At 54.5% G+C, this 12,706-nt stretch overlaps 1 protein-coding gene across 2 annotated transcripts in view; it reads right to left on the bottom strand.

Annotated features, from left to right (window-relative positions):
- Positions 1–12,706, bottom strand: part of CD109 (CD109 molecule) — a 39,161-nt gene that overhangs the window by 15,226 nt on the left and 11,229 nt on the right. For both annotated transcript variants that reach the window (XM_078604524.1, XM_078604526.1), the window contains 10 exons: positions 11,783–11,811; positions 7,356–7,589; positions 6,446–6,571; positions 5,251–5,290; positions 4,878–4,965; positions 4,595–4,706; positions 3,573–3,687; positions 2,998–3,107; positions 1,824–2,018; positions 903–1,004 (listed from right to left, as the gene is read on the bottom strand). In XM_078604524.1, the coding sequence (XP_078460650.1) occupies positions 903–1,004; positions 1,824–2,018; positions 2,998–3,107; positions 3,573–3,687; positions 4,595–4,706; positions 4,878–4,965; positions 5,251–5,290; positions 6,446–6,571; positions 7,356–7,589; positions 11,783–11,811 (1,151 nt within the window). The remainder of the gene's footprint in view (positions 1–902; positions 1,005–1,823; positions 2,019–2,997; positions 3,108–3,572; positions 3,688–4,594; positions 4,707–4,877; positions 4,966–5,250; positions 5,291–6,445; positions 6,572–7,355; positions 7,590–11,782; positions 11,812–12,706) is intronic.

The raw sequence follows: 12,706 nt of genomic DNA on the forward strand, positions 1-12,706 counted from the left end.
CCCCATTTTCACATAGACTGTAGAAACGGCGTAAACAATTGCCAATGTGTTTCTCCTTTTAATCAGCCATATTGAGCGGGGCTTAATAGGTGAAAAGCCACAAAAACACTTGAGAATAACAAAAGCTCCATGCCAAGTCACACATCGGAAACCCAGACCGACTCTGTTCAAATGTGTTCGGAGTCGTGTCAGAAGATGCGTCGTAAATCAATCCACGCTGGCATTAAATAAACATCCGTAAAATTGCACCATCGTAAACCAGAGACCCGGTATATTTGCAGAGTCTGCTTTGGGGTTGTCGCCCCAAGTCTGAGCAAGGCTTTGGTCAACGTGGCTGACGTTCAACAAGACAACTCCCTCATAGCAGCACAACCTCACACCGAACCTTCTTCCGTCTTGGACCATCGTTACGAGTGGCTGTTATGGACCGATAAACAGACAGACAACACAATGCATTCAACGCTTGCTTGTAAAGCATTAAAAACACAACCTGCCATTGGTCGACCGATGCTTTTGGGTAGAGCAGCGGTCAGCAGGTTGCGATCCCAGCAACCCAATTCCTCGCCACGGCTAACATCAGTAGCGAGCGATATCCAAACCATTCCGAGCCTCCACTTGACCAGCATGGTCAAATATGGTCGAACCACCCCCATGAATAAGTGTTGAGATGCCTTGATGCTGCAGTGGATTTAACTTCATTCATATTATTTTATTTGTTTAGCCATGCAAGCTTTACAAAGCCTCATGACTGTTTCAAGAGGGCCCTGCCAAGTTTTTGCAGGAGTGTGCAATGATTGCTATCCGTCTATAGTTGCGTGCATACGGGGACATCAACCTCCGTCTGGCCTGGAAAACACAAAAACGTGGCCCAGATCGACGAGAACGAGCACCCGGATTTGCACCTGCGCTTTGGAGTTTGCCGACGAGAGCTGAATGGACTCCCCCGACCTGGTGCTGCTCTCCTTGTTCAGGTACAGATCGTTTCCCTGCTGCTTGTAGACGACCTGGCGAGAGAAGCCGTCGTGAGCGCGAGCACCGGCAGCCGCGTCGCCCACACGGCGCCGAGCGAAACCGACGCCCCTACGACGTCTGAAAATCCTCCAGCAATTTAGCAGCTCCAGCTCTTCTGATGAGACCGCGAAGACTGAAACTGGTCTGAAGTTTTGAAGGTTGTAAAAAATGCAGATGCGAAGGCGCAGCCCTACAATTGTCTGCTGGTGGAAGCGCCTCCCCTAGAGGGAGCGCTGGGCATCGGCGACAAAGCCAGATCTACAGACGACAGTTGGAGGGCGCACAAGAAAGTTGCTATTCAAGTTGCCAGATTGGTCGAGTAATCCAATGAGCACTCCATTAACTTAACACTTTTAAGGAGCAAAAGTCATTCCCAGAAGGTCACGCTAATAATGGGTTTGTAAAAAACAAATGCACGTGTTCATGTGGGGGGACAGATACGGGCCAAATGAGAAGGGTCTGCTTATTCACTTTGTTTCTTACATTCCCATACCGACGCTTACAATTATTTGTGTTACTTAAAATCAGAAGGCGCAGCTTTAGATGCCACCAAACTGCTCAAGCCACAAGCAGAATGATCCACACCAACTCCAGGGGTTGGCAAAACATTCCAATTATATAACCGAAAAGCGTAGTCAATTGGTAGGCACCAGCTCCGGCGGCCTTCCCGACTGTCTGTGGTTTCCCACGCCTCGGAATCATTCTAGAGGAATTGAAAAGCTCAGGGAGCTCAGACCTCAACCAAGGGTCACGCCCGCCGGCCCTTCTCCCAGGCCGGAGAACCCGGCCGCTAGCTAGCGGGCAGCGCTCACGTTCACGTGGACGGAACCAGCGTCGGGCAACACCGAGAAGTGCACGGCCACGACGCCGCTGGCGGTGACGTTGTAGTTCTGCTTCCAGCTCGACAGCAGCGCCGACGACTGGTTGGTCTGCGACACCTGCACCAGCAGCGGTGACTCCAGGTCCTTGGGCAGCAGCGGAGAGTCGTCTGGCAGGGACAGGTGAACCTGGATCCAAGCGCAGGCGCACGCAGACGACAATCTCCCATGCCGGTCGAACGATGGTCCGGCACCGAATTATTAAGTCCGCTCATCGTCACCACTTAATATTTACACCGCACCTCCCATGCTGTTCAGAGGCGCCCTGGGGTAGGGGGGACCCCCAGTGGCAGCTATCCGTATGAGGCACAAGGGAAACATGGAAAAATGGCCCAGCAGGTTGACATTAGGGCTGCCCATAGGGGGTGATGTTGCTTTGTGGTTTTACCATTTACATCATTTGCAAGTAAAATTCACCAAATTGGCCTAAGCTTTTTAAAACAATGTCATAGGATCATCAACGTTCACTGGAGGAGATGGCGTGGCAGTCACCTCGTCATTTATTTATTTTTGAATCGCACATTAATTGTCCGAAATCTTAACAAAATAAAAACCCAATGAATGTAGGACCTTCCTGAAAAAAATAAACCTCCAACTCATTGTGGCTCTGCTAGATAAATAAGTAAATTATGATTATTTGGGTCTTTCAGTAAAGTCACGTAAATAGGTTCAAATTAATAAAAAATAAAATAAACCAAGACGTTTTGATCACAACACAAGCGATCGGCATCAGGAGGACGATCGCTTGTGTTGTGATCAAAACATCGTAGTTTTTTTTACTATTTTATTTTTATTAATTTTAACCTATCTACGAGACTTTACCGAAAGACCCAAAGAATATGAATTCGTGCAGTCACGAAAGCTTTAAGTCAAGATTGAAGTACATTATTATTAAATTCCTATTCGTATTATTACTACAGGAATCAAACTCCTCTCGCTGGGTTCGTTGCACAGTGCGCCAACGCGCTAACCACTGCACCACAACGCCCCGCACACGCGCACGTCAATGCAGGTTCACCACCAGGTACACCGCCGGACCCAGAGGGTGCCGAGCGCGCTTCAGGGAGAGCCGTGTGCGACCGGGGGGCGGGGGGGCTGCGCTCCTCACGTAGGCCGTGTAGTTGAGGCCGGCCTTGAAGGAGACCGGCGAGTTGACGAACTTCACGTCGACGCGGAACTCGGGCGTTTTCACCGTGCCCCCTCCGCTCTGCGTGATGCCTGCACACCCACGGTGGCCGGGGGGGGAAGCATTGAAGGGCGTCGCGGTCCCGGCGATGCCACGGCACAAGGTGCACGGGGAACCGTTTCGTTCGTTTTTGCAAAAAGCAGCGATCACTATCAGGTCGGTATCCGCGGGCCTGATGGTGATTCCCAAGTCAACTACTGCTCCACTTCCGACTTCCCTGTCACCGTTGTCTCATTTCCCGTTCTCTATTACAACACCATCAATAGTGCCCTTTGCAGCTGGCCATTTTCCATGGTTGGCCTTGTGGCCAGAAAAAGAAAAAAAGTAAAAATGCTCTCAAATTCGGGGTCGTCACCGACCGCGCCAGCGAGTCCGTCCGACAGCAACGTGCGGCCCAGCCTGGCATCACCATCATCACTATCCGTGATCGACCCACGGTGGGATCAAAGTCTCCCAAAAATGAAAACGGGGAAGAAGAGGAGGAGGAAGACACCCACCGGTCAGCAGCTCCGTGACGTGGGCCTCGATGGTGTAGGTGTCGGGCACAAGGCTTTCGGCGACGAGTGCCTTCACCTCGTCCGAGGAGAACGCGAAGCTGGCGTTCCCATCCAGCTGGGATCACAACAAAAAGGAGGAAAAACCACACACGTGCGCGGAATCCGTGAGCAAACATCCCAACGTGCTCGAGTGTCAAACCGATAACGCGAGGGGCGGCCGCGATTGGACAGCGCCTCTGCCGAGGAGGAGGGAGCGGGTTGGGGGGGCGGCAGTGCTTTGATAAACGTGGCCAGTGCTCGAGGCCAAGTCCATGAGAGCAATGCAACTTCATCCTACACTTTCAGTCCTCTCGGTTCATCTTTGCGAAAAACGTGGCGACCCCCATTTACAGACAGACTCCACTAAGGCAAAAACGCTTGGAACCTTCATTGAAAAGCATTAAAAAAAACTGACACCTTTGCGGTCGCATCACTAATATGCAGACAAAGATGGAAAAACCTCCATGAAGCCTTACAGTCCATACAGGCAAGGTGCTGTTAGCGAGCACCTATCAAGGCCAGGATGACACACAAGAGGGTGGTGTTGCCGGCACCACATGCGGCTGCCCTGGTCTTCCCAGTGCTGATGTTTACACTGCATCAGGTGCTCATTCAAGGCCGAGTCAACGTAGGGGGTGGATACCCAGGACTGACTCCGATATTGCTCGCCACTGTTATCCGTCCGTGGACAGAAATCAAACTCTTGTCGCCAGGGCCGTGGCGCGGTGCAGTGACTGCACCGCAGACCGGGGCAGAAGCACCACACCAGCCGCCATTCGCCACTAAGAGGCGGCTACGTCAGCGCTGCTACCAAGCTAGAGGGCCGCTTGGGAGGCAGCGTGAAATGCCAAGAGGCTCGCACTGGCAGGTGACGACGAGACACACCCAAGTGTTAAAGGTTGACTGGGCGAGTTGACCGGTAGATGCATCCCTCGTGCACACATTACGCGTCCGCACCCACACCAGAGTTCATGTTTTGTCACCTTCAAGTTCCTAATGGTGAGGTTCAAGCTCGGCTGCCACCCCCAGGGCGACGAATTCCCAACAATGAGGGTGACGGTTGCATTTCCTCGCACCATCTTGCCGTACGTGTACCTTCGGGGAACATGAACGCGCACACACACACACACGCGTGTCCACATGTGCCCTCTGCACACCAGCTTAACTCTTGTGAATCGAGACTTTTTGCCCGGCCTAACATAGCCAACATCGCCAGGACACTGCGCGATTGCAGAGGAAGGACCGGGTGCGTGCGTGCCCTCTCACTTGGCCACGACAGTCCCAGAAACCCCTTGGCCGTCCTCCCTGGCCACGAACGACGGCAGCTCGAGAAGCACCTCGAACTTGGGCAGCACTGCAGTCGCACCCAGACGGGACGAGGTGGAGGAGAACATGGGGCAAGGTGGGGTTGGGGAGGGGTGGTGGAGAGGCTCAAATCAGAAAAATCACTCCTTTGCTGCTCCATCCCGGACACCGGCTCTCCGGGCACAGCACGCAACGTTACGCCAACGCACGCGACTGGCAGTTACCGCGATGAAGCCAGAGCCCCACCACAGCAGCACACCACCACCACCATCACCGCAGCAGTGCCACACCACCAACAACAACTCCCAGCACCACCACCATGTCCCTCACTCACCGTACTCCGCCACGGTGAAGGGCTGCTCTTTGTCCACCCCCTGCAGCAGAAGAGACACCGTTACTACCGCGCAGCACTTGGCAATGTAAAGGTTTGGCATCAGTTCCAGCCACAGTGATCTCATTAGCATAGTGTTATAAACTTAATTCAGAAACACGCCACGCAAAAACACAACCCAATTCACTTCAGGTCACATGCTCACCATGGTCAGTCGCCTCCTCGTTGCTACTGGCATGGTTACTGTTCAACCACCACACTGCAGGTCACAACAACACACCCCACCCGCCACACTTCTCTCTCTGCATCTTACTTCTCACTGCTCTTCACTTTGGAAAGGCTTCCCATCACCTCCTCTCCCAAAGCACTTCAAGCTTGCGCAATTTCAACAAAAAAGTTAACTGTTATTTATTACAACTTTGGAAGTGCTGCTTGTTGCTGGCTGTTTTAAGATTCAGGCCTGTGCTCAGCAACTAATTTATTAAATTTTATTCAAGTAATCGATTTTGTTTGTATAATCTCCCATCATTTACCCCGAGGTGCCAACCTACGGCCTCCACGAATTCACTTCACGGGGCCCGCAGGCGCACGAGGCCTACCACTTTCAAAACTTCCACAAACAACAACGAACCGTCACTGCGAGCATCTCAGCTGCACTGCTCACGTACCGGGGAGGGAATGTTTGCCACCTGGAGACAGCACCGATATAGCCAGGGTGTCAGCAGTACAGTACATAGAGCAGCAGCCCAGGAAGTGCAGTACAGAGAGCAGCTCGCGAATCATGAGATTTCAAATTCTGGTTGGGGGACGACTCAGCCCATCATCCCTCCAGGGTCTATAAGACAAATACTACTGTAGGGAAATCAACGGTGCCATATGAATCTGAAGTTGATCAGTGGCTCATGGCTGAAAATAGATGGGCACCAATGCCTCAATGATCATCCAAACCAAAAATCACTGATATTGACAATGACACCATTTATAACTCGCATTGACTTGTATTGACAGTCACTTCTGTCAATACAATAGGCCCTTGCAGTGACAGTGTGGGCCTGGCAAAAGAGTGATTGAAGTCCCACTGCCCCCCCCCCCCCCTTCCTCCCACATGGATTTGTCCAGATCCCTCGCATCGGCATGTGAATCACGGCCATCCCACCGCCAAGCGGGGGTGGGCAAGGGCACGGTGCTTGTCCCTCACCTCGCCGTGCACAATGATCTTCCACTGCCCCAGCAGGGGCTGGTCGGACACCGGGAAGTCCGCGCTCACCACACCGCTGGCAGAAGTCAGGCCACGCCACTGCTGCACCCGGTTGCTCACTGGGTCCTGCGTGGGAGGTGAGCACAGGGTGGCGGCACGGGCAGGGTGGCGGCACTCAGAGAGCGGCACGGCAGAGGGACGCCCGAGAGAAGTAGAGCACCACACGGGTGGTGGCACCGGGCACTCCACATCAGGTTCAGGACCGGAGTAATTTACCCTCCAAATGTTGACACCGTGAGAGCGAAGTGGTTTTCCAGCGGATAAAAAAGCACCACAGTAGTTTTGGAAACACCACACAATCTTTAATGCTGACTTATAGGGCGAAAATTAAGATTGACTTATAGGGCGTGCACGATTTACTGTTTGCGCTTGTTTTTTCCTTAGTTTGACCGGGGCAAGGGCAAGGCAAACATTCTATCAGGGACGATGCTCGCTGCGTTTCTCAAATAGAGCCGTTCTCAACGAGGCCGACACATTGGCCTATTTTTTACTCTCTGGTTCTTTTGGTAAAGTTACGTAAATAGAAAAAATAATAAAAGAAAACACGACGTTTCGATCGCAACACAAGCGTCTATCTTGAGGATTCCTGCAGTCACGAAAGCTTTAAATCAAGACTGGCCGACTTTTCTTCTGCGAATAGCATCACAGACCTTTAACGTCCACCGCGAGGCCGACTGTGCGTAGTATTTTTTAGGGGCAATTAACCGCGCTGCGGCGTTAACCAGGAGGGTCCACCAAGATTCGAACTGCATATCCCTGCAATAAGCTCCCGTCGTGCGGCAGGGCTACATGTCGAGCGAGCGAGCAGTAGCAGGGCTGCACCTTCAACTTCCCCCGGTCCCCACCACACCTGAATCTCGATGTCGTAGGCACCGCCGAGGTGAGGCCGCAGACTAGAGTCCACGGAGAACGCGCGGAAGTGCACCGTCTGCCCCGGCTTGTAGACGGCCTTGTCCGTCTGCACGAAGAGCAGCAGCGCTCGGCTGTCGAAGATCAGCGTGGAACTGTTGACGAAGAGGAGCCCCGAGGAGTCGACTCCGTGGACCTGCAGCTCGTAGGACCCCGGGCTGGCCGTGAGAGGCAGCTACGGCGAGAGAACGAGCGAGCGAGCGGCCACGGCGGAGAGCGTCACACACGGGAACTCCCCCCCCCCCCCCTCCAATGTTGACCCCTGCACCAGGGCCCATGCCAACCCCTCTACACCGCTCGCTACTGGTGCCCAACGAACAGTGCGGGATGCCGGGATGAAGCCATGAAATGCACACGGCGAGACCTGCGGCCAACGGTTGAGAAAGCGATGCGCAGAAACGCTGCGCAAGTCGAGATTCTGGAAAGGAATCCAGACGAGTCGAGGTAAGTCCCCACACCGTGCCACATTCAGGGTACAACTATTCACCCCCTACCACAGCAATGCTAGCAAGTCTCACGGTTCAATTCATTTGAACAATGTGGTGAATTTTAACACCTCTACTGGGTGCAGGGGAGAAGTAAAACGTATCACAAGCGTGGGATAATAAAGCCGTCAAAATCCTACTATTCAATGCAAGCATCGTGATCTGAACAGCTATTTATTTTTAATCATGATGAATACAAGCATCATTCAGGTTTCTACACGAAATAAACATTATTTTGAGCTTCATGCAAACATTCAGCTCAGGTGTTTTATCCCAGGACCTCGTCCTGCGCTCTAGAATTCGTGTCAAAGAGGTTGGGATTTTTTTATGTAAACCAGCTGTCAATCACAGCCAGCAGACATTGCAATAATACAACGGCAAAAACACACTTCTTGCCTGCAGGTTTATTCACATGTTCCATCTCAACTCGACAGAATCGTGGGAGTGTCCGGGCTCGCGCCCTGCCCAGCGGCGTTCGCAATGTGCCGGCAGCCCATCCCGGGCGCGCGGCATTAGGCGTGGTCGCGCGGTCAACGCCGATGAATTTAGAGCTCACGCATCACCACCAGCACCATCATCACCACCACCAACACCACCATCACCAAGCGCCACCATCACCGCAGGGCTCCCTCGGCACCGAGAGCTCCGCACGGTGACCTGCCCGAGCGCCGGCCCGCAGCGTCAAATGGCCAGCGACAAGCAGCGTCGTTAAAGAGGTAGCGTATACGCTTAGAGAATTGAGACAAAGTTATTCTAAAAACTTTGGGGAACGGAGAGACGACGGGAGGAGGGAATTCCCAAGCGGAGCAGTGCGAGGGAGGCGATTGAAAGAGAAGTGCGGTGAGCCTGCGGCGTGTTGCCCGAATGCCATCTGGATGAGATGAGTGTCCGCAACAGACCGAGTCCTCCACATGGGTGGAAGAGGGGATGCAATGATTTAACTCCAGGGGATCGGCAGCCATCGTAGTCGCGATGGAAGGGCGATACGGAGGTGACGACTGACCGCCGGGCGAGCAAGCGATTCTATCGATCCACTGCTGGATGAGGGCCTCCCCAAGCCGCGCGGGTCGTGGGAGGCATTACAGACCGCACGCGAATTAAAACAAACAACAGAGGCCGCCTGGGCTAATTACAGGAGGCCGCCGTTTCTGGTCACACGCACGGCGGCAGGAGCAGCTGCCCCTCGGTGAACTCCCAAGACGCACGCAGCACCCCCCACCCAGGCAAGAACCGACTCTCACACGAGGCCGTGCGTATGTGGATAGCTATGTTTAAACACGCAGGCTGTGGGTGGATAGCTACGCGTGTGGGTGGGGGAGAAACGGCGCTTGGGACCCCAGCATTAGAAACCCTCTCGTGGCTAACAGTGGCAAATAACTGAACTGGTTCTGGCGCTCCCCTAGGTCCACTAGGCCATATGTACGATGTGTGAAGATGAGCACTGGAGAGAAATAACATGGCCGGGCGTAGCAACGTCCACACACTCATAGGGTGGGGCAGCTTCTTGCGTTGGTTGAGGGGAAAACATTTTTGGACCGTGAGCAATCGAGTTGTTAGCAGCTCGCCGCGAGACAGAGAGAGAACGCCTACAACAACAACAACAACGATGGCTGTAGCGCCGTGGCCAAGGGAGGCTTTGGCGGGCATCAGGCAGGAGGCTGCCAGACACCAACCGATGACGACTCGGGGCATTTCTATTCGATGACTCCACGCTTTTAGTCGCAGCCAGGAATGGGCGGGTGAGCGAGCGGGGACGGCGAGCAGGAGGAGAAGAGAGGGGTCAACGGCACGAGCGTCGATGGTGGCAGCTGCCACAGCCTGGCAATGCGATGCCGACAGAGCGCCCCCCGCTGTGCTGCGGTGCCCGGCAGAGGGAGGTTTACTCCGGGGGAAGCGTCGAGTGAAAAACACGACCCACAGCGGGTTGTCGTTCCTTTTGCAAGCGTCTCACGAACCCAACTGCGACGGATTAACGCACAACGGGCTGAGGTTCAAAAACAACATAGTCCTACCTGCGATGACACGTATCAGAAACATGGACACTGAACAATAAAATGTAACATGCGTGTGAGAAATAAAGTGGGAGGGAGATGCCGGCTTTAGAGTTGCGGCTACACGAAGCGACGCGTGGATCGGGGAGCAGAACGTGGCGAGCGGGATAGCTCGAGCGGCCGTGGCCGTGGGCAGCACACGACACAGCTCGAAGCGGGGACGGCCGACGGGCAAAGAGAGAACGGAACAAACGGAGAGCACTTCCAAAACTGGATATGGGAAGCAATTAAAATCAGCGTTAGTCACGCGGCAACATCGTAGAGAGAGGATGGCTAATTGAGGGCACCCTCGTGCAAGCAGTGGATGGACCACGGCCATCGACAATGCGACGTCTTGGGTTTTGAAGGCGGCTCTGTACGGGTGCGGTGATGTGGACCGCGGAGACGCGCTCCCCCACCCCACAGCACAGGACACGTACAGGACACGTACAGACGAGGCCCCTTGCACGGGGGCCCCTAATAGCGGGGGTGGGGCGGGAGGTTTCCGTACAAAGGGGCCCTGCCCCTGCCAAGGCGTTTGGGCAGAATCACCGAGGGGTTGCGCTCATTACCAGCGCAAGGCAACAGATATTTATAACCCCAAAGGCTCTTTCGTCTTCCCACCCTCCTGGTGCTGTGCGCCCCCCCCCCCGCCCCCCTGATGTACCCATCCTCGCAAGCCAAGGCAGCAGCACCCACTCCATTAAGAACATACAACAACAATCTCCAGACGCCGGTCGGAGAGTACTTCCCGTCTACACCGAAGTCCGGCCGCCAAGAGAGAGGAAGCCCCGTGGCAGACTCCTGCAGCTCACATCTGTCAATTCGAGTGGTGGCCGTAAAAGAAAGAATATCGGGAACGTTTCGGGCAATGGCCCTTCATCGTGCATTGCCAGATGCGTTTGAGTTGTCTCTAAGCTGCCACTGTCATTTGTCTCCACTGCCGGCCGCCACCACTTCTACCGACGCTCCTGGCCCAAGCCGCCCGCTTCTCCTTCAGGGTCAGCGCGACGTGCGACCTTGCGAAGGTTCGAATCCACGCAGCCCGCTCCTCCGTGCCATCCTTGGGACTGATTGTGAACGCCATTGTACCCATCCATGCGTCAGGTGGTCGTGTACAAACATTTATAACTTTTGGCAGTTCAGGTTCCCAAAACCACTCATACCGGCTCTATCGTTTTTAATTCGCAAGGCCACTTTGCGGATCCTGCTTTGTGGTCAAGCAGCCCTCCACGCCCCGTCTGCCTGCCCAGGCCTGTGTTTTGTCACAAGGGGCACCGGGGAAACTCCTTCCCTAGCACAGATCAACACTACAAGCCAGCGGTGATGAACGTGGCAATTTATAATGGGTGGGGGCGCATCGCACGCCTGCGGCAGGCAGCGTCAGCCGTGCTGCGAAACACCCGAGTGGGAGGAGGCCGGGTGGCTCGGAGCGCAGAGCTCACGCCACCAAGATTCTGGCTTCAATTCCACTGCCTGCGATTGAACCAGGCTCGAGTGCAAGGGAGTTCGGTCTCAGCCCGGTCATGAATGGGTCACACAAAACCAACCACATTTAAATAATTCGGGTTTGGAACTTAATTTAGTAAAAATTCCAGCACCGAGAATTAAATATTGGTTTGACGGTGAGGCAACAAACATTCCTCTCTTATCGGCAGAGCATTTGGGGGAGTGCTGCCCTCTACCAAGTGGATCAAAGGTCACTTGAAGGGATCTCAGAAAAAGCAAATTTCTGCGATATCCACGTTTGGCGGCCACTCCATCACGGAGGGTTGCTCCGCTTTACGGATTTTTAAGGTTATATTCCACACAGTCACGGGGCATGGAGAGTAGCAGCAGTAGACAATACGCACCGCAGGAAGGACGAGGGCAGTCGTGGTGCCTGAAAAAAAACAAGCACAAAAACCCAATTAAAACTAAAATATGCACAATTATGTTGCATTAAACAGGGTATCTGCCCCCCCCCCTCTTGCAATGACATCCGGCACCACAGCAGCATTTGCTTACCCACCGCCCCTGGCCTGTTGTTTCAAACTTCTTGGTCTCACCAGCAGTCGGGTTTGTTAAAAAAACACACCGTTTGACACGTCCGAAAAGCAAACAGGCCGAGAACTAAAAATTACTTTTTGGTTTGGTGCACACACACACACGCACCACAGGAGCGCACACATTTCAAACGCCAAATGCAGGTAGGTACCCGTGCTCCAAAACAAAAACCACTGCCGCAAGGCGCTCCCACGGCATCGCGACGCATGCACGGTCACCGCATCGCGGGTGGCATCGGCGCAGGGGTCTCCGCTAACGCTCGTCACCCACGTGCGTACCCGTCGTCACCCACGTGCGTACCCGTCGTCACCCACGTGCGTAGCAGTCGTCACCCACGTGCGTACCCGTCGTCACCCACGTGCGCACCCGTCGTCACCCACGTGCGCACCCGTCGTCACCCACGTGCGTACCCGTCGTCACCCACGTGCGCACCCGTCGTCACCCACGTGCGCACCAGTCGTCACCCACGTGCGCAGCAGTCGTCACCCACGTGCGTACCCGTCGTCACCCACGTGCGTAGCAGTCGTCACCCACGTGCGTACCCGTCGTCACCCACGTGCGTAGCAGTCGTCACCCACGTGCGCACCAGTCGTCACCCACGTGCGTACCAGTCGTCACCCACGTGCGTAGCCGTCGTCACCCACGTGCGTAGCCGTCGTCACCCACGTGCGTACCCGTCGTCACCCACGTGCGTACCAGTCGTCACCCACGTGCGTACCAGTCGTCACCCA

The sequence above is a fragment of the Lampetra planeri genome, chromosome 22 (genome assembly GCF_965212315.1).
Source record: "Lampetra planeri chromosome 22, kcLamPlan1.2.h2, whole genome shotgun sequence".
In the NCBI taxonomy this organism is placed as follows: domain Eukaryota; kingdom Metazoa; phylum Chordata; class Hyperoartia; order Petromyzontiformes; family Petromyzontidae; genus Lampetra; species Lampetra planeri.